The 25,921-nt window shown below is 34.8% G+C and overlaps 1 protein-coding gene across 1 annotated transcript in view; it reads left to right on the top strand.

Moving 5' to 3' along the window:
• betaCOP (coatomer subunit beta) overlaps positions 1–25,921 on the top strand; it is a 67,265-nt gene that overhangs the window by 25,293 nt on the left and 16,051 nt on the right. The window contains exons 5-10 of the mRNA XM_089088330.1: positions 1,861–1,998; positions 7,829–7,971; positions 9,375–9,573; positions 13,379–13,519; positions 19,280–19,443; positions 23,247–23,366. Coding sequence (XP_088944456.1) covers positions 1,861–1,998; positions 7,829–7,971; positions 9,375–9,573; positions 13,379–13,519; positions 19,280–19,443; positions 23,247–23,366 — 905 coding nt within the window. The remainder of the gene's footprint in view (positions 1–1,860; positions 1,999–7,828; positions 7,972–9,374; positions 9,574–13,378; positions 13,520–19,279; positions 19,444–23,246; positions 23,367–25,921) is intronic.

Below are 25,921 nucleotides of genomic sequence, written 5' to 3'. Positions count from 1 at the left end.
AAGATGGTCTTTGCCTCGGTTGCTTTTAACAAAAGTAAGTGGCATGATAGCAAATCTGTAAAAAAAATTAATTAAATTAAATAATAGAAATATTATTAAAGACAGTTGGTTGATAAAATGTTTAGATACTGTCTGATAGAGGGTAGAATGAAAAATATGGTGGTCACAGTGTCTGGAAAGTTATTTACTCTATCTGGGGAAGCCTTGATCCGATAAGCATGCATTCTGGTTATGTGTTGTTGAGTGGTGTTTATATACTAATACTTGACTTTGGCATAAACAGGTAGGCTACCTTAGCACTATTTAATTGTTAACGCTTTAAAAAAGTTCCACATTGAAAAAATAGATAATAGTTGTTCAAATATAATTTTTCATATATCATATTTCTCCATGTACGAAACATCGTATATGATATTTTTATATTTGATATTTCTTGTGTATGAATTTTCTTATATGAATCTTCTATATAGGAATTTCTATGTATGAAATTTCGTACACTCATGAACTACTTATAACGAGAAGGAGCTATAAGCGTCCTAAAGTTATTCTAGTAACAGGGAGAAACTTGAGGCCAAAAAGATAAAGAGAATAGATCCTGTATCAAATGCTGAAACTGTAAAAATTCCTTGTTATATTTTGTAATTCTGTTTATGTTTAGAAATGCTGTTGTATATTTCTTATTATATTTCTTGTTAAAGTTTTTTTTTGCTAGTGCTGTGACCAGTTTTTATTCTTTTCTTTAGCGGAATGACGGTCCTAATATTCGTTTTTATTAATTTGAATACTTACTTGTTTAAAACCCCCTTTTTTTAAATACAGTAACCGTCAAGTTTAGAATGCGGATTCTTAAGTTGTTTTCTTCGTTTAATTTGCGTGCAATTAAAAGTATGAAGATACTGTTTCATGTTAAAATTAATTGCTATGTTCTAGAGTACTAGTATAAGAGGTGAAAATAACTACACAAACCTTGTTTCTTGTTTTGTGTATTATCAATTGTAAGTACATACGCAGACGGGGAGGGGGGGGCTCTAGGCTCTTTTGAATACAATCACTTTAGTACAGTTGCATCTAAATAAGTATTAATCAAATATCAAATTTCTTAATATCAAATCAAAATATCAAATTTCATCTAATTTACCTTGCTTACTTGGACTATCACCTCTGTATCAGGAGAGTTAGTGAAATAACGCACTATCGTTCTATATGCTGTTGTGCAGTTAAATTTGAATGCATAACTAAGTCTTTTATAGTTTATTGTTATAAGCTGCAGTTCTTCATGACGTTTGTAGTAATTGGGTTAAAATGAATTAGAAGAGCCCCAGTCCTCTCTAAAAAGACTCCCCCACCCAAAGGCCAGGTAAAGTTTAAAATAGAAATGTATAATTAAGGTTATGAAAGTGTTGGTCTGTGTTAAACTGTGTTGCTGCTTCTACAGGAATAAAATAAAAGGGGTTTTTGAAAAAAAATAAAAAATCCTTGTTTCCTTCATTGTTAATTCCTAGAGTATATTTAGAGGGGAGTGTGCCCCTCCTACTCCCTGTTTCTTAATTTTTTTTTCGTATAATTCATTCTATTTCCGTATACTTCGCACATTTTGTTATTTTTTCTTCAAAGTTGAGCCTATCCACTTTTTCCTTATTGAAAAAAGCTCAGGTGTACATGCCTGAGTAATTACTGTTCCGGTTCTACTGTTCGACATAGTATCAAAGAGTTATATTGCGGTTTCAAGGCTCCTCAACCAACAGTTTTTTTCGTTTTTTCTTTTTTTATTGCTTATTTGTAATTATGCTTATTTGTTATTTGTTCCTTTGTTTTTAATTCAACCTTTTTTCTAACATGCTTGTCATTGCTTGTTTTTAGGTTTGCACAGCCAAACCAAGCGAAAGATCGCGTTTTTTCCGATGTATCTTTAGTCTGCTTAACTCATCGTCATCAGCTGTGAGATATGAAGCTGCTGGAACTCTTGTAATCCTATCAAACTCGCCATCGACTATAAAGGTAACTAAAGTATTCTTAATCAATTAAATAGAAAAATAGTAAATGAAACTAATTTTTTAAAATTATTTTAAGAAATAAGAATTTGTGGGTGAAGCTGTGTATCGAGTTAAACATATGTGCAGCCAAACACATACATACTATTACGGTTAAATGATGCATTGTTTACTGGTATAGAATAGAAAACTAAATTCCATTGCTCTGGGCTCTAGAATTCTTGGCAAAGTAGTATAGTTTTTCGAATGTGATAAAACCGTGTATGGAATTATTTCTATGCAACCGACACAACTGAGCCAGCAGAGCAGGGGAGAAAAAAAAGAACCAAATGGAAATAGTATTTATAGAGGTACAAATAGTGGCTGTTTTTGTCAATGGCCAATTTATGTAAAGCCAAAGCCCTAGTTATCTCAGATTCTTATTGAGTCCCATTTTTCAATTTTCAATTATGGTGTTGGTAATTTGTTGGTTGATACGGACGATCCCATGTTGTTGACACGTGTGACACTGGTCTATGCCGTAAGCCCGAGACGCGTTAGTTTGAAACCAAGGGGTTGATAAAAACTGAGTACCTGAGGCAGCTTTCTTCTATTATATTTTTTATGTCTATGTTTACAAAAGTGTGATTTGAGATCAAATTAAAACCTCAATGCTTTTATTTTCAAAGACATGCTACTAATCTCGTTCATTTAAAAAAAATATTTCAAAGATAATTTAAAAAAAAACAGTAAGCGAGATATCGTTGACTGTTAGTTTTGTTTACTAAGCAAAATATCTGACTGATGAAACGCTGCCATTTCATTTTTACAACTTAAGAGCAAAGGAGTATTTAGTAAGATCACAGACGTTTTGGGCTCCTGACATGTATTGGATCTAGACTCTGTAGAATTTTTTTTTGCAAAAATCAGTTGAGTAACGAAGACTAATGGGGATGATTTGTTAGATTTCTATCGGAATGCTAATTATTCTCCATAGGGAAAAGAAATACTGGAAAAAATCACGAGTTCTTACTTAGATATAAAGTCTCAACACGTCCGCTCAAAATATGTCAATATCACCATTTTCAGCAAGGTTCGTTTATTTAGGCTTAAATCCTGTGTGTGCTGTAGGCTGCGGTTGCTTTATCTCTTGATATATTGAAGATATATCAATATGCTCGTGTTGGTGAGCTAGGTGCTGGTCTTGTTGTCCTTTTCTTGAGCTACTACAATCAATCTTTTAAGATCTAGTAATCTAGGAACAATCTATTGTGCATGGCGTGCAGTTCAAGGGGGGATATTCACGAGTCCGAGCAAACCTCCTTTGTTCAAACTGTATGGTAACTTCAGGTGAACTCAAAGAGAAGGGTTAGAGTCATTTTCTTTTTTATTGGTACGACTGGATTCTCAGGCACATGATTAGGCTAGCAGATGAATCTTTTTCTTTTGTGTAAAAGTTCTACAATAATGATAGGCAGCTTAATAGCGGTGCCTAAGTAAAGAACGATGTTGGCACAGTGTATTTTTGGTTGGTTTTAGAACAGGGAACTTCATATCGAAGGAGTTGTTGTAGAAACTTCGAAAAGGGCTCATTCAATTGGAAATTGGAAGGGCTTGTGCCCTTTTTAATAGCTGAAAGTGATTGGAAGGCAACTACGACGCCCACCATTTCCCCGAACACATTCAGTCCAAATTTTGAGATAGCCATTTTGTTTAACGTAGTTGAAAGATCTGGAAATTATGTCTTTGAGAACGACACTCCCCCCACAGCCCTAAGGGCAGGGGTTGTAAGTTATGCCCTGGGGGTATATACGGTTTTTACAAAAAGCGCTGTTGTATAAACTTCAAAAAGGGCTCATTCGATCGGAAATTGAAAGGGTTAGTGTTCTTTTAAATAGTAGAAAGTGATTGAAGGGCAACTAACCCCCCTCTCGCGCCCACCATTTCCACAAACACATCCAATCAAAATTTTGAGATCGCCATTTTTTTTCAACGTAGTTGAAAGTTCTGGAAATTAGGCCTTTGAGGAAGATAACCCCCTCAGAGCCCTCAGGGCAAGGGTTGCAAGTTGTGCCCTGGGGGCATACAAGGGTTTTATAGAAACGATTGTCGTAGAAACTTTAAAAAGGACTCGTTCGATTGGAAATTGAAAGGGCTAGTGACATTTTTAATAGTATAAAGTGCTTGAAGGGCAACTAGTCTCCCTCTTACGCCCCCCTTTTCTCCAGACAAATCCTATTAAAATTTTGAGATAGCCTTTTCTTTCAACGAAGTTGAAAGTTCTGGATCTTCGGTCTTTGAGGATGATAACCCCCACAGAGCCCTCAGAGCAAGGGATGCAAGTTATGCTCTGGGGGCATATAAGGTTTTTATAGAAAGCGTTGTCGTAGAAACTTCAAAAAGGAATCATTTGATTGGAAATTTAAAGGGCTAGTGCACTTTTTAATATTCAAAAATGAATAGAGAGCACCTAACCCCCTCTCACGCCCACCATTTCCCCAAACACATCCAATCAAAGTTTTGAGATAGACATTTTGTTCAACGTAGTTGAAAGTTCTGGAAATTAGGTCTTTGAGGATGATGGCAAACCCCTCACAGCCCTCAGGGCAAGGGTTGTAAGTTAGGCCTTAGGGACATATAATATTTTTATAGGAAGTGTTGTCGTAGAAACTCTCAAAAGGGTTCATTCAATTGGAAATTTAAAAGGCTAGTGCCATTTTTAATAGTCAAAAGTAATTAGAGGGCAACTAACCCCCTTATCACGCCCATTATTTCCCCAAACGCATCCAATCAAAATTTTGGAATAGCCAGTTTGTTCAACGTAGTTGAAAGTTATGGAAATTTGGTCTTTGAGGATGACAACCACCCCCCCCCCCAGCCAAGGGTGGTAAGTTATGGCCTGAGGGCATGTAAGGTTTTTATATAAAGGGTTGTAGAAACTTCAAAAAGGGCTCATTCGATTGGAAAATGAAAGAGCGAGTGCCCTTTTTAATAGTCGAAAATGATTGGAGGGCAACTAACCCACCTCTCACGCCCACCGTTTCCCTGAACACATTCAATCAAAATTTTGAGATAGCCATTTTGTTCAACGTAGTTGAATTGTCCAGAAATTATATCTTTGAAGATGACAAACCCTACGGCAAAGGTCGTATGCCCTGGGGGCATATAAGGTTTCTTATAGAAAGCGTTATCGTAGAAACTTCCAAAAGGGTTTATTCAATTGGGAATTGACAGGGCTAGTGACCTTATTAATAGTCAAAAGTGATCGGAGGGCGGCTGCCCCCCCCTCCCGCCCATATTTCCCCTAAAAACTTCCGACCAACATATTGCTAATGCCATTTTAAAGCATCTGGAAACTATGTCTTTGAGTATGACACCCCCCCCCCAAAGCCGATAGGGTTAATGTTGTAAGTTATGTCCTGGGGACGTGTAAGGTTTTTATAGAAAGTATTGTCATAAAAACTTCAAAAAGGGTTCATTCGATTGGAAATTGAGTGCTATTGTCTTTTTTAATTGTTGAAAATAATCGGAGGGAGAATCCCCCCCCCCCCCCACACACACACACACACCTACGCCCATCATTTCCCCAAACATTTCCGATCAACATTTTGATATGTCCATTTTCTTCCGCTTAGTTGAAAAGTCTGTAAATTATGTCTTAGAGGATGACAACCCTCCCCCATAGCCCTCAGGACAAGGGTCATAAGTTATGCTCTTGGGGCATATAAAGTTTTTATAGAAAGTTTTTTCATCGAAGCTTCAAAAAGGGCTCATTCGATTGGATATTGAGAGGAATAGTGCCTTTTTTATTAGGAGAAAGTTATCAGAAGGCCAAAGCCCCCCACGCCCATCATTTCCCAAACACATTCACTAAAAATCTTGATATAATCATTGTTACCAACGTATTTGAAAGATATGGGGATTAGGTCGATTACGATGACAAGTCTCTCAAGTACTGCGGGCAAGGGTTGTAAGTTATGTTATGGAGGCATACTAGGTGTTCATATAGAGTATGGTCATATGAATTTCTAAGAGGAACTATTGTATTGCTGATCAGGCGCTCTAGAGCTCTTTTTAAGAGTCAAGGTGATCGGAGGGCAGCTACCCCCCAACCACCCACCTCCCTCACACTCACACACGTCGTATTGTCCCGAAATGCATCTAATAGAAATTTTGAGATAGCCATTCCATTCGAAATAGTATAAATATCATATTACTAGGATTTGGGGTTGAAACAAACCCCAGAGATTAGAGGCAAGGTTTGTAAGTTATACCCAGTGGGTATTTAAGGTTTTTATGAAAGGGGCGGTTGTTTAACTTTAGAAGAGCCTCTGTCTTTTCCCCTGAAAATGACTATGTCAATATAAAACGAACAGAAATTAAGTTAAAAAACTTTTTCCACAGAATTATTTTTTCAAAAAAAAAGTAAAGAACTCCATTAAACCAAAAATGAACAAAAATAAAATAAAATAATCTATCAAGCATACAACTACCACAAATCAGTATCAATAAATAAATAAAACCCAAAATAAAAAGAAATTAAAATAAACAACAGAGTCAGACTTAAAACGAGCAGAAATTAATATGAATAGGGTTCTAAACTCCTGTGCTTTCTAAAAGCCAGAATATAATTTGTACTTTACTGAAAAAATTCTTTTAAATGTTTTCATTTTTATAACTTCAAGAAATCAAAATTAATTAAGATTTAAAGGAATTAATATCGCTGTATGTATATTAAACTGGCAATGCACATTTTTTTTCAGTAAATTCATTTGAATTTTTTTCAGCATAGTACAAATTATATTCTAGCTTTTAGAAAGCATATGGGTTTATCATATTAATTTCTGCTCGTTTTGAGTTTGACTCTTTTATTTATTTTAATTTCTGTTTGTTTTGGGTTTTAAGTATTTTTTTATACTGATTTGTGGTAGTTACTTGGTAGATTATTTGATTCTATTTTGTTCATTTTTGGTTTAATGGAGTTCTTTATTTTTTTTTGAAAAACCTATTTTGTAAAAAGTTTTTTTAATTAATAAGATGAAAGACAGCGTTTTTACATCACTACTATTCTTAACACAATTTTAACCTTATTTTATCAATGATTTTAAAACCCGCTCTATGAAAGAGACTTCTTTCAACTTACTCTCATCCTTGAATTCCAATTCTAATATTAACTGAGATTTTCCTTAATGTAGTGAAAAAGTATGAAGCAAAAACTGATAAAAACAACTATTTATTTTACGGGTAAAAATAGACTGAACTCTACATGCAAAGATTAGTTGTGTAGCCAAGGCTAATGTGTATCATGTGTCTCCACCCATGTGGTGGGATAAATTTTATCCAGGATGGTAATTAACCTCAGTTACAGGTGAAACTTCCTATCCGTGGGAAGAAAAAATAACCAAAATAATCACGGAAAACCATCGCTAATCTAACTTGGGAAGGTGCATCGCTTCTGGCTAATAAAAAAAAAAAAATCAAAGAAGGTTAAATAAAAACCTAAAGGGAATCAGCCAGGTTCCGATAGGTAAGGACGGAGAGATATGTTTTTTGTTCTTTATCCTCACTAGTTTTTCCAAGAAATTTGTTTGTGTATCTGATTTATTCTTCTTTGTTTTAATCCACTTTATCCACTTCATTTGTTTTAATCAACCCCTCCTCTTCTCCCTCTGTCCCATCCGTTCATTCTTGGGCATAAATTCATTTTTAGGGATAAATATGCTCGGTGGACCTGTTTTCATTGTATTTGTTAAAACGTCTTTGAAATTTGCAAATTGTGGACATAATCATATCACCTCGACCTTAAAACTCCTTGCAAGATAAAATCATTCCCCTAAATAATATATATGTTTTTATAGGCCGCTGCTGCATGTTATATTGATCTCATTATCAAAGAGTCTGATAATAATGTGAAGCTTATTGTCCTTGACCGTTTAGTGAGTCTGAGAGAAGTTGTGGGAGCTGTTTCTGTTCTCCAAGTAGTTGTAATGGATATTCTAAGGTAAGTGGAAAAATCAATGTCAGGAAGGAAGCAGTTGCTGTGATTTTTTTTTTTTCATCAAACCTTAATTTTTAAAAACGGATTGTCTCGCGTAGTGAGGCAGTCAGTATGTTCAGGGCCACGTATTTTCTGGTGACTGAAACTGTATGGATTGGCCCTGAGATATTTCTTGGAAGCAAGGTTGATGTGAAGCCCTCTCTCCCTGGGAGATTTTTTAAGCCAATGTTGGTAGATATTTGTTATTTTACCATAATCCTATTAGACGTTATGCATTATCGAGTCTACGAATCAATTTTAGAAAATGAGGTTTAATCGATTATAAGAGGCTTGACGTCAAACAGATTATAAGAGGTTTGACGTAAACAGAAATAACAAATTGCGTAATACTGGAAAACGGAAAAAATACTACAATACCGTAATTAAGAAAGGAAATTTTTGAAGTATTTTTCCCTCTCAAAACGAAAATAAATCGAAAGCCCCCCCCCCTCCTCACATATATTTTTGGTGGCAGACCTTCCAAACAAATAAGTCTTTGTGGGATATTTCTTATGGGATGTGAGCCTGAAGCCTCGAAGTTTTTTTTTTAATCTTAGATTCGAGTTTTTTTCAAGGTTCCAGACTGAAGGATTATTTCTTAGCAATTCAGTGCCGACGTCCTGACTGGTAGATAAAAGCTTGAATAGCCAGATTAAAATTTCACTTACTAGTACCCACTAAAGCCTCTCTTTTTTTCATGCATAATGGCACGAAAACTTACGCACTAAAAGGAAACACCTTAAATTATGGTCCGAGTAAATTCTGGTTGTTAAAATTTGTAATTACGCGTAAGCAGTACTTTGGTATGCTGCATATAATTTGTATGTCGTTTGCATAGGCAAAACTGTGCCTACGCCCGTCTAAGACTACGATTTTCACTATTCTTGTGTAATTTCCTTATAACTAATTTTCATTTAATTTACTTTTGATGGAAGGGGTTACCTTCCCTCCTCCAAAATGGACTCTTTCCGTGAAACAATTCCTGTATGCATGCTTGTAAAATAAACTAACTGTACGATAATTGTAAAAGTATTTGACAATGTTTGTATTGTAAAGTACAAAAGTTAATCGCCAAGTCAGTTTCAAAACCGGATCAAAAATTGAATCATAAAAACAATCTAAAATTTGCAATCACAGCCCAAATCAATCAAAAATAAAAGCATAGCTTCAGTTTTTAAATCCAATTAATACTAAATTAAATAAAATCGAATATAAACCAAAATTGATTCTTAATTTCAATATTTTTTAATTAATAAAATTACATGAGGAAAATCCTTTCCTCCTTATTAAACGATTTAGATTGTAGATATTCTCTATGTCTTTGGTATAGAAGCTCTTCATCAGTTCATTTACCAATTTTCTTTCAGGGTTTTATCCGTCCACGATCTTGAGGTTCAAAGAAAAACTTTGAATCTCACCCTTGAACTTGTCTCCCAGCGAAATGTTACTGAGATTGTCGACCTCTTAAAAAAAGAATTGGCCAAAACTCACAATATCTCAGAGCACGAAAATATGGGCCGTTATCGCCAACTTCTTATCAAAACCCTACATAGCTGCTCCATCAAGGTATGCTTGACCATCAACAACTAAAATATGGCTCTTTATATTATTCACTTAATGCCTGTTCAAGGATATGTATTGCTTAAAGGCTTTAAGACTTCGGATATTCTTTAACTATGTCTTCTAAGATACCTTCATTGTCAATTTTTTTCATATATATTCTTACATTTAATTGTTTTTGCTCTAGCGTATCACACCCATTAATGGACTAGCAACGAGTCTGTTTATTATGTTGTGTAAAGAAGGGGGCAACTAGAAGGTAGAAGGGGGCTAAAGATAGGGAAACAAAACGTTTACAGCTTTAATTCTTCTGTGTAAAAGCGATGATATGAGAAATTACATGTTTTTTTTTCAAGGCAAGGCTGATTTAAAAAATGAAGGCAAAAGCTAAGTCTTAATTTAGTTACTTTAATCAAACAACCAATCTTTTGGTATTTTTCTATTAGTTTAAAAGAAAATGTGTAACAATGCAGATATTTCCGCTTGTAAGTCCCTACTAAGGAGCTGGCGAATTTTAGTAAGTGCTCTTTCCAGCAGTCCGTCAAATGTAAAATTTAGATTGGCGGAGAAAACATATTGAATAGGTAGTTCGAAATTTGGATAGTCTTTTTATGAATGTTGGTCCAAAGAAAAGTAATTCGCCTACAAAAATTTGGATGGTTTTAAAATGGGAGTCCTCAAGAAAAAGACATGATGCAGTTTCACCTTCAAGACAGGAATTCGTCAAATAAAAAAAAAAAAACTTCCCAGTATCAGAATGCTCCATAGATGCTGAGCCCCCCTCCCCCTCGGTCGATAGAAAAATCTCGTAAAACTTCAATATAGAATTCTTTTCATATGCTTGTTTTGTTTTCTTTAGTGGGAGATTAGACGCATATTCGGCTTGAATTAAGTTCAAAAGGATAAGCCTAGAACTCTTCAGTCAAAAATATAGGTCGTATCTATAATAGCTTTTGCATGTAACTTGTAATCAGTCCAGTTGACTTGTGTACCGACTGACAATTTTAATATTCGGGTAATCTCAAAGCTGTAGATTGCTATAATTATAAATTGTGAAGTATAACTTATGGGAAGCTGTTCTGAAAGGGGGCTATCAGTGGATACTGTTAAGGAAGGGAATTCTGAGGCCATATACTGTAGGCTACTAATATTTTAAGGCCCGAATTATCCTGGAGGTACCAGATGGAAGAAATCTCCCCCCCCCTTTCCCCTCCCTCTTACATGTTTATGTCTTTACTATTAAACATCTTACCAGTTTCATTACATTTCCATATCTTAATATTTATTGCTTTTGATATATTCCATCAATATGCCGAGTCAAACTTACACAGATTCAGAAAGTTTTGCACATATACCGATTCACAGTGAGATTTTACTAATATCAAGATTTAGCTAGCGCTAATTGAAGCCAATCAGAATTTTTCATGAAACTTTTTAGCCAATCAGGAAATCCTGTGAAAAATTTGATCGGCTTGAATGAGCGCTAGCTAAAATCTAGGTATAAGTAAAATCTCATTTTGAATGGGTATAACATTCGTTGATTTTTAAAATAGACAAATTCCTCTCATTGGGAGTAGCTCTTACCTAAAGCAAGGTTTCTTTTACAGTTTTGTTTGTTCAGCCCTCTTTCTTATTCATTTAAAATGGATTTAATATGCTTCTCACAGCTACAATTCATAAATTAATTAAAGATATACTTGTCACCTTTTTTTACATTAAGTTTTTGTAGTTGAAAGACAATTGTTAAATGTCGTAGTTTTAGCTCATACCATATCATTGCTTGGAATTCAGGAAATAATCGTGTACTAACAGCCTTTGACTGTAGCCTTTTGTCATAGGAAATCTTTGATGCTGGAAATATAAACTGCTTTAGCATTACTAAACCTGATAAAAATGATGTGCACGTTGTGGCAGTAAAAGGAATAAGTCTGAAAAGTAATCTAAATATTAATTTATCCCATTGAAAATGATATTTGGGTCTCACTGGTCCAGGGGAAATTTTGCCCAGTACTTATGGACCAACCGGTCCTGATCACACCAAGAACTTCTGTGACGTATGGCCCTCCGTCCTCTCCTTGTCAAAAAGCTGAGATTTTCATGATTATTCCATATATTTTTTTAACTTTTTTTGTGTTATTCGCTCTTTTCATTCCCGTGGCACAAGGTCAATGAACAAAATTTATATTAATAATTTGATTACGTATAGGTCAGGGGTGTCTCTTATTTTTAGCGGGGCGAAGCTAAGGAATTCGTTAAATGAATATATGAAAATAGTATTTTAAGTGAGTTTAAAAGGCTATTGAAGAATCAATTGTTTTCCAAATAGGATTTTAATGATTAATGTAAGAGGATGCATAGTTGATAGATTAAATTGGTAATAAATCATTAAGGTAGTGTTTTACTTTTATTGAGGTGTGCCAAGGAAGGAGTTGAGTGTGGAGTGATAAGCTAGTGGTAGCAGGGTATGTGATGTTGTAGTTGTTTTTTTTTAACCCCTTCTGAAGTTTATGGGTTTTTTTCGCTATCCCTCCTCCATATCATGCTTTGGCATTTGGAGGGGATGGGTTCATGTTATTTTTTTTGTCAATTTTTATTGAATAATTAAAAAACAATGAGAGATAGGTTGAGCTGGCTAGGGCACGTTCTGCAGATGAAGAATGACAAAATGCAAAAGATTGTCCGTTTCGGCCAACCGTCTAGGGCTAAACGGAAAGCCCTTCAGGGCTAAACGGAAAGGGGGTCGTTCGTGGTTAAAGTTTGTTTAAAACTTTTTAAGTTTTAAACTTTGACGTGTTTAAACTAAACACGTCAAAACAAATAAGAGTCACTAAACAACGTCACAACAAAAAACTAAACTAACAATGTCAAAACAAAATACAAGTTTAACAAGTGACAAGGTTAAAAGTTTAACCTTGTCAGGTTAAAAACCTGACAAGGATAAAATTAGAACATTTCCATTTTTTAGATGAAATGTACTTTTAGAAAACAAAAATATAGAAATTTGAGAGAGGAAATTGAATGGGTATGTACGTAGGAACTCCCACTTGTGACGCTCAGGTAGGGAGTTCAACTCGCCTCTCGACATTTGAAAATTTATGGTTTTTTTTGTGTGTGTGTGATTTTTCTATGATTCATGTGCAATTGAGTCATTTTCAAACAATTTTTTTTCTGCTACTTGTTTGACTTACTTCCCTCAAAAGAAATAAATTTATTTGTTTGTTTCTGAATCCGAGCCATGGGTTCTTTCGTCAAATTTAAGTAAATAAAACTAACCAACTATTAAATAAGATATGAGTCAAAATAGGAAGCAAATAACGTATATTAATGTATTTTTGGAGCAAAACTAATTTCATTGGACAAAATCATTTCTCTACAAACTGATTCAAAGAACTGATTACTAAGTCGTTCAAATTTATCCTGAAACAAATTTATTATTTTGATCTTGCAGACGTTTAGTCAGGAGTAAGGACACTTTGATGTATTGTGTTGCAAATGAGTTTCTCACTGATAAAGTAGAGTTTACATATATCGGCTTTGATCCAACAAATCTTGCTGTTCAATTATGAGTCTAAAATGGTAACCCTGTGTTTGTATTCCAGACTTGGTGGAACACAAGATGAATGGCCCTTTCTTAAGTGGTACAGTGGGCTGGGAAAGAACCTTGAGGATTGAGGTATAGGCTAGCTTTATGACTATCTATATTTATATTATTCTAAAATCTGAAGCGACGAATTCTGAAGAGCTCATTAGTTAGGACACTGTACGAACTTTTTTAAGCGAAATTTCTTATTTTGTGTACAAATTTTTCTAGTTCCCTAACGTTGCTTCTTCCATTATTCCAATGCTTGTGGAATTTGTCTCAGACCTGAATGAGTTGGCTGCCCTTGATGTGTTAGAGTTTCTTAGAGAAGCTGTACAGAAATTGAATGATCTGCGACCGCTTGTCGTTGAGGTAGGGCGTATTGTTTATTGGTTTTTCTGTCTTGATTATTTTTTCGTTAAAATTACTTTTACTATCTTGTTTGTCCTTAAGTACGGGTAGCAAACTAAGCCTTTCAAAGTGCAAGACAAAGCAATATAAAATCATTATTCTGCATGAAAGCTTCAGTTTTGATTTCAAATGTTTATTAGATTTAAATGGTATTAATGTATGCACTATAATAGTACACTATGTCCAAATTTTATTGTTTGGCATCTTTTCATTGACATTGTGCACTCCGAGGGGCTAATACCTGACCGTCGCAGGTGTCCCTTCCTTCGTGCCTCCGGCTATGCCTCCGGCATGGAGGCACGTGCCTCCGGCACACCTGAAACAGCGTGTTCCTGGAAGCGAAGAATCAGTTTTATCTTTGGCTTATGGAAAGCGTACGCCGCGTTTTTTACGACGGCAAACTTTCTCCTCTTTAGAGGTTATCTTTACTTGGTCGTGTTGTTTACTGCGTTCGACATTGGAGATCCTGGGTCCTAAAAAGTGGACATTATGCTTTGAACGAGAATTTTATTACCACAAACCTTCACCATTGCCTAGAGAAAAATATGCATTCCCTAGTGCGAATAATTCGTCGATTCAAACGGCTTGGGCTCGAACGTCTTTTCAAACTCTCAGACATGAATAGCCAACCGTTTCAAGATTTTTTTTAGGAAGATACGGTCTCAAACCAGCACTTACAGTACTGTAATAAACTTTTCGTTCCTCCAACTTCTACATCGAATTCGTCGATATGAAAGTATAACGGATTTTGAAGCTCAATATTCTAATGAACAGTTGTCCTTGCCCAAGGCCAAGCGAGTTAGATCCATTGGTGTTGTGTCTGTCAGTTCCGATTTTTCTTTGCCCGGGGACAATGAAATCAAGCTCGAGCTAGGGCGAGCACGTATTGAAAGCCAGCGAATAATGAAAGCCTTGATACCTGACGACGTACTTTCTGCTTTCGGTCACCAAGTACCGAATGTTCGTCTTTCTGTACTTCACGACAGTGACTCAGACGATGACTCAGAGGAAAAAACTCTGTCCGATGAGCAGGAAAAGGCTTCGATTGACACTGAATCGGGCTCGGAAAGTGACGGCTTCTTTGAAGATTTGCCAGTGATTGCTCACTGTGTGAAACACCAAGTTGAGAAAAATTGGGTTAGTGAGTCTGTGACGAACATGAAGAATTCTAGGTTTTGTCTTGTCAAGACTTCTCACGGCTCCATAACACCAATAAAAAAATCCACGCTGTTGTGGCTTCTGAGGGAAAGCTCTGAGAAGCTGAGTAGTGACCGATTAAAACGAGTGATGGTCCAGGGCCGACGAGTAGGGCTACGTGAGTCACCACAAACCAATGCAGAGGTCGGTGTGAAATCGGAATTGCGTATCGGTGAATGGTGCGTTTACAGACCGGTTGGCAGGGGAAAGAGAGTATTAATTGGGCGGGTCCTACAGTGAGACTATTTGTCTCGGTGAGGATGTCACTCTTTTGACACGCAGAATATAGCGATACCGTTCCCCGAGAACATAGAAATTATGTGCCAGGGGTAATAGTTGAATGCTGAACTCACATTAGCTGCCGCATTGGTAGACCAGTGTTACTGTGACTCCAGCCTGTATATCATGCATTCAGCAGAACCCTTTTCTATGGACATTGGCACCAACATTGTCTATGTCTTTGACTCAGATGTCTTCACAAAGCTGAATTCATTTATCCAGAAGAAAGGGTTCCACTTTTTTTTATGTCTCGTTAGCATCGCACTCATCATGTTAAAAATGGCACCTAAACCCAAAACTGACCTCAAGACCATAACCACCACCATCGCCATGTTCTGTGTGTCAACAGAAGGAGTTTTGTTTAACATTTTTCAGAGATAATTGTTTATTTTTTTTTTCTCCCTCCTCCTCTCCACTCGGTGATATTTTAATACAAAAACATATAAATCTTACAACTTTATGCATTATCATATCACCTAAACTTCAAAGAAAAATTTATTATATACCAGTCAATGTATTAGTGGACATGAAGGCATACTACCATTTAACTTTTTCTTGCCAAATATCTATCGCTCCCCTCGTTCCATGGTGTCCTTCCCTCTCTAGGAGACGCTTTTCCGGTGGCATTTTTACTTCAATTTCTTAAAATTCATATCCTTCAATTTTCACTAATACGAATTCGAATTTTAAAGGTGGTCTTCCAAAAGGCTTACTCTTACAACTTTAAAATTTTTTAACACAAAAAAAAACTATTTGCTCTCCCGTAGACTGGGCGTCCTCCGTCCACAAGAAACTCATTCTTGCGGTGGCACTTTTTTCCTTCTTTTTTTTCCTTTTTTTCAGCCCTTTTTACGACCAGACTTAATCAACAAAAAAAAAACAAAATACAACCAACCCAGCAACAAAAAAACAAAAATAACCTTAATACCGACGTGCATGAGGGCACAGAACTAAACAGAATCTTGAACCACGTCTCCGACGGACGAGGAGGCCACCCACGGCGGGGCTGGTCCTTCCAGCTCAACTCCGTGTGCCCCTCGTCCCCCATTCGCTTGAGTTCTTGATAAAATTTTATGAGTCTCAAATACATTCCAAGATCTAGGGCAGCGGAAGCGATGAATACCATCGGAAAACTTGTTCTGCTCAGTAGAAGACTTAGTAGTAGAAGACTTAGTGTTTATACTTGTTCTAACCGAGCTTAGTTCGATTTACTGAAGCTCATTTGTCCAGTTTCTTAGAGTTTTCATTTGAGCTTTGATTATCGAGATGATTACTGAAACGTACCAATAAATATCTGAGAAACTAAATATAAGCAGTCAACATACGCTAGAAAATCACATAAAAAGATTTGAGAAAAAATAACAAACGCCTATAATAATAAACTTATAATACGTAATATAATATATAATAATATACTCATATATAATAATATAATATATAATAATATACTTATATATAATAATATAATAATATAATATATAATAATAATAAACGTTAGCTGCAGTTATCGGTTTGTGATTGATAAAAAAAAAACTATAGTTTATCTTATATGAGTTTCTTTCGCTTTTTTATTTATCTTTTTTATTATTATTTTTCTCTCCTTGTTAAGAAGCAGGCGCAAGCTTCTTAAGTTGGATTTTAGGGAAAACAACAAGTTTACAATTATGTCTAAGTGTCTTGTGCAAAAAATGCACAAATGTTTCCATGGGCACAATCCCACGCGGTGGTAAGTGTGTAGATTCAGGTAATCTCACGATTTCAGTTAGAACTGAGCCATTTAAATTTTCCTATGCAACTTAAAAAAAGTTACAATTCTGTTTTACTACCCGTGAACGTGCTTAATCTAATTACAGCTTCTTATTATCCAGTCGTATGCATTTTTAAAAGGACTAGTTTTTCAAATGTGACACCGCCACTTGCCACAATCAAAGTTTTTTGGCTTAAGTTTGTTGAACTCGCGATTTCTTTTAAAATGAACTCTCATTTGGATTTTTAGTTATTTTTTTTTTAGTTGGTTGCTTTACTTAGCACTTTTTACTAATAACTCGGTAGTAACAGTTTTTCTAACTGTTGCTTTACAGTTTTCTCTTCAAATACCTAAAGGCCTGGGTTCAATACCAAGAAAGTTGGATTCTAAGTACATTCGGGAAAAAGGGATCTGTGTTTCTTCCGGATTCTTTCGTGTCAAAGCAGCTGATTCCTTTTTTTTAGTACAATTAAGAATCCGAGATCCAAAGGTGTGTCTTGGCACAGCCACTAAACATAAAAGCATGTATGATAAAAGGAAAAGGGGCGTGTGAAGACGTGATAAAAGGCAACTTTTACCGCTGGCCAAGCCATATTGAATAGGGCTGCGAAGCGTGACGTCAATTCTTGGGCGGAAAATTCAAATAACGATGAAACGTGGATGTGTAGACACGTTTTTTCGGAACTTTGGCAAATTGTTTTGGCCTGAAATATTTGTCGTAGATCCTACTAATCCACCAGAACACTTCACGTCGAAATAATACTAGGAATATTGACAATCAGTTGTTCGTTACAACTAGAAACCACGTTTCACGGTACTTTGAATTTCGCACCTTGCTTTTTACGTCATCACCGTGCAGCCCTATGTTGTATAACTTAAAAACCGTGTTCCGGGATTTTTTTTGAAATTTCGGGATTTTTTTTTTTTGAAGAAAAATCGGAATTTTATTTTGAGCTGGTGGCAACGCTGCATGTGTAATAGGAAAAAGTGACACCATCAGTGCCATCGTAGGGTTACCTAGTTTTTGCATGGATATCAACAACTTGCAGTCCTCCGTTCTTCTTCTTTAGGTACATATTAGTTGTTTTCAGTCTTGGGGGTTCTTTTCCTTGCCAAATAAACCCGTAAATGATTTTTTCCAAGTTTTAAAAAATCGCTTTTGAAGGTTCTGAAATATTCGACATATACTGAATAAGAGGCAAGCTGTATATATTTACATATTGCGCCCTTTGGAATATGCCTCCGGCGTGCCTTCGTGCCTCATGCCTCCAGGTGTCCCTCAAAATGCCCAGTTGTTACCCCTCGGTGCACTCAGTATTTTGCTTCTAAGTGGTATTGATTCTGACAGGAAAATACTCATCTTTCAGTCTGAAATATTAGTGTTGTATGCGTATTTTGGCTACGCGTCTGAAAGCCTTTATTAATGGAGAAAAAAGAAAAATGGGAAAAATATTATATTAAGCAGTCAACATACGCTAGAAAATCACATAAAAAGATTTGAGAAAAAATAACAAACGCCTATAATAATAAACTTATAATACGTAATATAATATATAATAATATACTCATATATAATAATATAATAATATATAATAATATAGTATACAATAATATAATATACAATAATAATATACTAATAATAATAATAATAATAAACGTTAGCTGCAGGTATCGGTTTGTGATTGATAAAAAAAAAAACTATAGTTTATCTTATATGAGTTTCTTTCGCTTTTTTATTTATCTTTTTTATTATTATTTTTCTCTCCTTGTTAAGAAGCAGGCGCAAGCTTCTTAAGTTGGATTTTAGGGAAAACAACAAGTTTACAATTATGTCTAAGTGTCTTGTGCAAAAAATGCACAAATGTTTCCATGGGCACAATCCCACGCGGTGGTAAGTGTGTAGATTCAGGTAATCTCACGATTTCAGTTAGAACTGAGCCATTTAAATTTTCCTATGCAACTTAAAAAAAGTTACAATTCTGTTTTACTACCCGTGAACGTGCTTAATCTAATTACAGCTTCTTATTATCCAGTCGTATGCATTTTTAAAAGGACTAGCTTTTTAAAATGTGACACCGCCACTTGCCACAATCAAATTTTTTTGGCTTAAGTTTGTCTAACTCGCGATTTCTTTTAAAATGAACTCTCATTTGGATTTTTAGTAAAAAAAAAAGAAAAAGTGTACAATTTTAAAATTCAGCCAAAGAGCCAAAATTGTTGCACTCCCTCCTTCTTCATGGACTTAGCATGAAAATCTGGCGGCTTAAGATAAATGCGGAACACATTAGTTTCTTCAAAATGCGATTTACAAATAGTTGTTTTTATTTTATTTTTATTTATTTATTTTTTTTACAGTTTTTCCTCTGTTTAGAAGAAAATATTCTTAGATAGCTCAATGCTCCCTCCGCTGAGGGTTTGGTCTTGCACCGTAACGTTAAATTTGCATGAAAGCTTATATTACCTTTTTGTCTGGTCTTTACCTCTTATTTTTATTGTAGAAACTCTTAGAATATTTCCAAAGCATTGAATCTTTCAAAGTTCATCGTGCGACGTTATGGATCCTTGCCGAATACGCAGAAACTCCCCAAGAAATTATTGCCATTGTGCAGGAAATGCGCGTGGGTCTGGGAAAAATACCCTTTGTTGACGATACCGAGGAGAAGTATGTTTTTTTTTCTTTCAGTTTATAGGCCTTCTTTTTCGTTTCTTTTATTCTAGGAACTCACCGTTTTTTCCTTTTCATACGAGAAATGCTTTTGTATTTCTTGGAATACCTTTGTTGACTATACTGAGGAGAAGTATTTGTGTGTCTTTTGTTGTGTTTTTTTTCGGTGTATAGGCCTTCTATCAGTTAAACTTAAATTTTGTGTATTCTAGTAACTCACCACTACTATTTCCAATAAGTTACAGAGATTATGCAATTTTCACATTGTGTTTATTACCTCTATTCTGTGGCAAAGTCTTGAATTTTTCTTTTTTCTCTTTTTCCTAAATATCTCCCTTCCTTATTTTCAGTTTTTTTTCTTTTTTTACAAATGGCATTTTTTTTCATATAAAAAGTTAAACAAATATCCATAAAGGATTTTACACATAAAGGATTTGAGCCAAAATCCATAAAGGATACTATTTCCAATAAGTGATAGAGATTATGCACTTTTCACATTGTGTTTTTTACCTCTATACTATGGCAAAGTCTTAAATTTTACCTTCCTTTTTTTCTGTTTTTTTTTTTTTTTTTTTTTTTTTTTTTTTTTTTTTTTTTTTTTTTACAAATGGCATTTTTTTTTTCATGTAAAAAGTTAAACAAAAATCCATAAAGGATTTGAGAAATTGATTTCTGGATCTAGCTGATGGTAGTTTGCTCTACGTGGCAACTGTTTTAGGATAAAGTCCTCGTAGAAATTATTTCAGAGATCTCACCCGTCTCCAGTGCAATGATATGGTAAATTTAAGGCTTATGTTTATTTTTAATAAGGATGAAACATGATTTTGAGTCACTACAGATGAACTCTTTTTTGATCTTCTAAACCATTCTCGAAACTTGATAGAGTTCAGGGTTGTTATTTTAGATCATTTACCAAAGAAAGGAAAATTGTATCTAAAGAGTGGTTGAGTTGGGAATGTGGTGGCATTAGTTAAATGCCTATTCGTGAGCAGAGACTTTAAACAGGGGGTGGTGACATTGCCCTCTTTAATTGCATAAATACATTTTGCCCCTCCCCCCCCCCCCACTTTTCTCTCTCATTTTCGTGAATTTACGCAACTGTTCTTGAGGCGCGTAGTATAGATATATATATATATATATATATATATATATATATATATATATATATATATATATATATATATATATATTCAGAATCGTATTGAAAGATATTTTTCAATTAGAATGTCCAATTTTAAGTTAAAGTGCACAATTTGAATCCTTTTGTTTTCTGTAAAATTCCATACCGACAAAGGGCCAAGACTGTGAACCACAATGCGGTAACCTTTTGATTAAACAACATATTTTATTGCTTTGTAAATAAGCTTTATTTTTTTTTACCTTCCTATCATGTCCAAAGAGTGCTAAGTTTGTCAAAAATGAAAAACAACTTGGATCAGTACAAGTTGTGTATTCCGTTGAAAATAAAATACTGTTAAAATAAACTGAGGGTTAAACAAGGTTTTCTTTTACTTTTTCTTAATAAGGAAAAGGAAATATTTCACCAGTCGAGCGTTTTTTATTCGTTATTAGATTTTGATTTTTAAATTTGGCTGCTCATTAAACAAAATGTAGTTGTGTTATAACAATCAAGCCTTTCTTTTTTCTAATATTAAAAAAAAAAACAAGTTTTTTAAACTGAAAGTAAGGAGCGACATTAAAACTTAAAACGAACAGAAATTATTCCGTATATGAAAGGGGATGTCCCCTCCTCAGCGCCTCGCTCTCTACGCTAAAGTTTTTTATTGTTTTAAAAAATAAAGTTGTGAGACAGAGTCAAAGTTATGCGTAACGAGCGAGGCGTTGAGGAGGGGACAGCCCCTTTCATATACGGAATAATTTCTGTTCGTTTTAAGTTTTAATGTCGCTCCTTACTTTCAGTTTAAAAAACTTGTTTTTTATTTAATTTCTGATCGTTTTTTAGTTAATGCAGCTTTTATTTTGGCTCACCGTCATTGAATAAGTAAACAAAATTTGCATAAAAATGTTACTATTCTTTTCTTAAATGGCTGTCTCTAAATTTGGTTCTGACGTAATTTACAAATTAACTTACGTAACCCTAGTCAATACCTTGCTCTTTAAGCTAAAGTTTGAATTTTGTTCCAATTCTTTAAAAATGACCCCTTAATCACAAAGGCCGTTAATTAGAATAAATAGCTCTTAAAACTTGTTTTTTTATATTTAATTTCTGATTTTTGTTTTAAATAATGATGGGAAATCCCGTGCCATTCATAGCCATGTCCCTTCCCCCATGAAAACTTCCTTCATTGATGGGAAATCCGGCGCCCCCTTCATAACCATGTCCCTGCCCCCATGAAAACTTCCTTCATGAAAAGATCCTCCCATATAACCCCCGACCCACCCCCACCCCTCACTACCAGAAAAAGTTTCCCCTGAAAACGTCTGTATGCTTCTTAATAACCAATACCATATGTTGACATTTGGTAAAGTTCATAACTTTCAGCCCTTTCCCTGGGGGCTTTGAGGGATTAAGTCATCCTAAAAGAAATTGTTAAAATATTTTTGACCATGTTGAACAAAATGGCTATCTCAAAATTTTGATCGGGTGACTGGGGGAAAAATGAGCGTGGGAGGAGGCCTAGTTGTCCTCCATTGTTTTTGGTCACTTAAAAAGGGCGCTAGAACTTTTAATTTCCGTTCCAATGAGCCCTCCCGCGATATTCTAGGACATCTGGGTCGATACGATCACCCCTGGGAAAAAGAAAAAAACAAAAAAAAACAAATAAAGACGCATCCGTAATCTTTCTTCTGGCAAAAAATGGAAAATTCCACATTTTTGTAGATAGGAGCTTGAAACCTCTACAGTAGGGTTCTCTGATACGCTGAATATGATGGTATGATTTTCATTAAGGTTCTATAGCTTTTAGGGGGTCTTTGCCCCTTTTTTCGAAAATCAGCCACATTTTCTCAGGCGCGTAACTTTTCATGTGTAAGATTAAACTTGATGAAACTTATATATTTGAAATCAGCATTTAAATCTGATTCTTTTGATGTATCTATTGGTATCAAAATTCCATTTTTTAGAGTTTCGGTTACTATTGAGCCGGGTCGCTTCTTACTTACAATTCGTTACCACGAATTGTTTGATTAATTGGAGAATGTTACCTGAACTTTTCCCACTGAATTATACGCCTTCCATTTCTCTCAATACCAAAAAATGAATCTTATTCACTGTGTTGATATTCTCTGTGAAACTTGGGATTATGTGACAAGCTTACAGATTCTTCTTGTACTGAAAGAACAAGACACTTGTATCACTGGGCTCATAATCTTCAGCTCTATCAATTCACATAGTCAGAATTATGATATTGGTTAGATTTGTTCTTTGAAAATGGTCTAAACTTACATAAAAAAAAATAGGAATTTTTTTCTATTTTCGCCTGTTTTCACCTTGTTTATTAACCTTAAAAAAATGAAAACTGGTTTAAACGATGCAATTATATGAATCTCAGCTATCAAATGGAAGCAAATTGCCGTCTTGAAACGTTGAAAAATTAGAACCTTGGGAATGCAAAAAATAACACACCAAGGAAACGTGCAAAGGGAACGTAAACTTTCAATATAACAATATAATATACAATTTAGACATAATATTAAAATCTCATATTTTATATGATTAAATCTTATAGAAAAATAATACTTGCCGTATCAATGTCGTTTTCGTCAGAAGTATTGCCAACTAAGTATCTAAAGCTATGTTATTTTTTTACTTTGTTGATTCTATTTTCTCTTTTTTTTAGCGATGATGACAAAGCTACAGAACCAGCAGTAGCAACTGGGAAAAAGTCAACCATTGTTACAACTACGAAGATCACTGCTGATGGCACCTACGCTACGGAATCTTCGTATTTAACACCCAAGTAAGTATGTTGCACAATTAATTATACTGTTATTGATTGAACTCAGTTATATTATTGAACTCAGTAGAAACATACGCTACTTAAATTTGAGTTATGTTAAGTTTTGACAATCGTATGTTTCGACACTTCCAGAGCAATACAGTTAGGACATCAGTAACACAAATACGACTTTTAGGATACAGGGCGTAGGTAAAAGCATGTTTGCTACCTACACCGTCTTTACTAATAATACTACCTAAGTAAGTAAAGCTTTCAGCTTGATCAAGCGTCTCGTTACCCAACATTACTTCTTCGCCTTCACGCGGTCTTCTTAGCATTAATTTTCAAACCTATTCTTGCACCCTGAACTATCAAAACCTCGAAAAACTCATTCATTTTGCTAACGTTTTCATCTAGGACGCGCAAATCATCATCTTCTAAATCTAGAAGAATTTTAGTTTCCCATCTGACCCCATGCTCTCCTATAGCCCTTATTGTTTTCCTTAGGACAAAGTCTATCAAAATGATTCACTTGAATGGGGATAGAACGCAACCCTGTTTATCTCCTAATTCAATACAAAACCAACTACCTACCTCATTTCCCTCCTTAACCGCACCAATGTTATTCTCATGCATTGCATATAGCACTGGGAATTTGATGCTATAGTAGAAATGGATTCAAAAAAGCTGATAGATAAAAGAAAAGCAATAGAAGAGCATAAATAAATAACAAAATGATGTTGACACGGAAAGGAAGGCCGAAAAAAAGACTGTCGAGAACGCAGAAGAAACAGAAGCTTGGGAGGGAGAAAGGTCTGACCTGCTAACCATAGCGAGCGAGGGGAGATAATATCAGGTCGTATTTATGAGCACAAAATCTTTGATAAAGGAGGGAGTTGACAAAAGTGCCAGTGAATCACGCACTTTTGTGCATTGATTACGTTTCGTAAAATGGTGAATCCTTGAAGGCAAGAAAAATAGTTCCTACTTTCAAGACTAAAATTCATTAACTTTAGATAATTTGAATAGTTTCAAATATTAGCTTTAATGTCGATGCGAAGGATACTTTCCAGAAGCCACATTCACATTAATTGTAACCAATTTTTTGTTATTATCTTCCGGCTAAAATGGGACATAACAAAGTTTACCCCTTATATGCTCATAATAAGCAAAGGGTGTTACCATTTTAGTTCCACTTGCACCGATAATGCAAAGGATTTACAAAACTTTTCTATTATCTGGTATTTTAGAGCTCAAACAATGATTTATTATTAATGATAATTACCTTTAGGAATGCACCTGAAGTGTAGTTAACATGACTGTTTTTTTTTATGGGTTTGATGACTGAGAATGGGTTTTAGTCTAGAGAAGTTCAGGTATAGCAAGTGGTTCTATTGAGAAAGATCTTCTTAATTTTTTGAGCAAATAAATTGAAAACTAATTCAAGTACTTTCAAGTTTGTGCTTCTAACTATTGACCACCTGAAAGCTCTCAAGTTCAGTAATCCGGCAGTTCAATTTTGTTCTGCTTTTGCTTACATTGATAGGAATTTCTTAAGTACAAAGAACAACAAAACATACTGAGGACAACAAATTGAAATCTAATTATTTAAATTGGTTTAGTGGAAACTTACGCAGCCATATATGTCTTAAAATAATAGAAAAAACAAGAATTACGTTTGTAATGGAGAAGATCTTCATTTTTTTTTAAGCGCCCGTCGATTTTAAAAATAAAGAATCGTTGAAAAAGATTTTAAAAAATCGGCTGAAAATGAGCGAAAAAATGAATTATCACAGAGCTCTAGAAAGTGTTACTTGCAGAAGGAAAACACAGCCATTAATTGGCAGTAAAGTGGGTAAAAATCAAGTGATTGGACAAGTAAAATATAGACTTATCCTAACATCTTGTTAGCAAATAGGAATTGGAAAGAAGTGTTTGTATCACGTAACAGCTAAGACTCTATAAGCCTGGCATTAATTTGTTTATTATTAAAATTATTCAGTGATTCAAATTATTAGTTTTTGACTAATCTATAAGAGTATTTTTTTTGGAAAGACCAATTATCCTATTTAGCCATATTTCTGCCTTCTAAATACTTATTCCAATATTTTTATTGTTTGGCTCGTATCACATAAAGGACAAAAATTGAATATTTTGTTTCAATTCAAAACCATGACAGAAATAAACACATGACACATTCAAGTGTACCACAAATAGGTTGAAATCCCCCTTTGGCTAGCGGTATATTCAAGATAAACAATGAGAGTACACCGAGGAAGATAAACATTAAATATTATTTAGTAGAAACTTGAGACAGGTCTTAAAATAATTCATTTGCAGGGTTCTGCAACATCTTAATATAATCGAATTTACCAAATTAAATGTTTGGCTTTAAGGGTGGATTGAAAATAATGATCGGGCTGGGTCTGAGGATTTTAGAGAAGGGAATTGTCCCTCGGTGCCCTCAAGCTGCAAGAATTTCTTATTAATAACTGTAGTGATAAAAATGCTTGTAGGAATCTTAAGAAAAATGGTTTCCTTCATTTATGAGGGTAAAAATAAAGACTTTTTACAAC

The sequence above is a fragment of the Artemia sp. Qi Xiang Cuo genome, chromosome 4 (assembly GCF_049724085.1).
Source record: "Artemia sp. Qi Xiang Cuo chromosome 4, ASM4972408v1, whole genome shotgun sequence".
Lineage (NCBI taxonomy): Eukaryota > Metazoa > Arthropoda > Branchiopoda > Anostraca > Artemiidae > Artemia > Artemia sp. Qi Xiang Cuo.
This window is presented reverse-complemented; position numbering and strand designations above follow the sequence as displayed.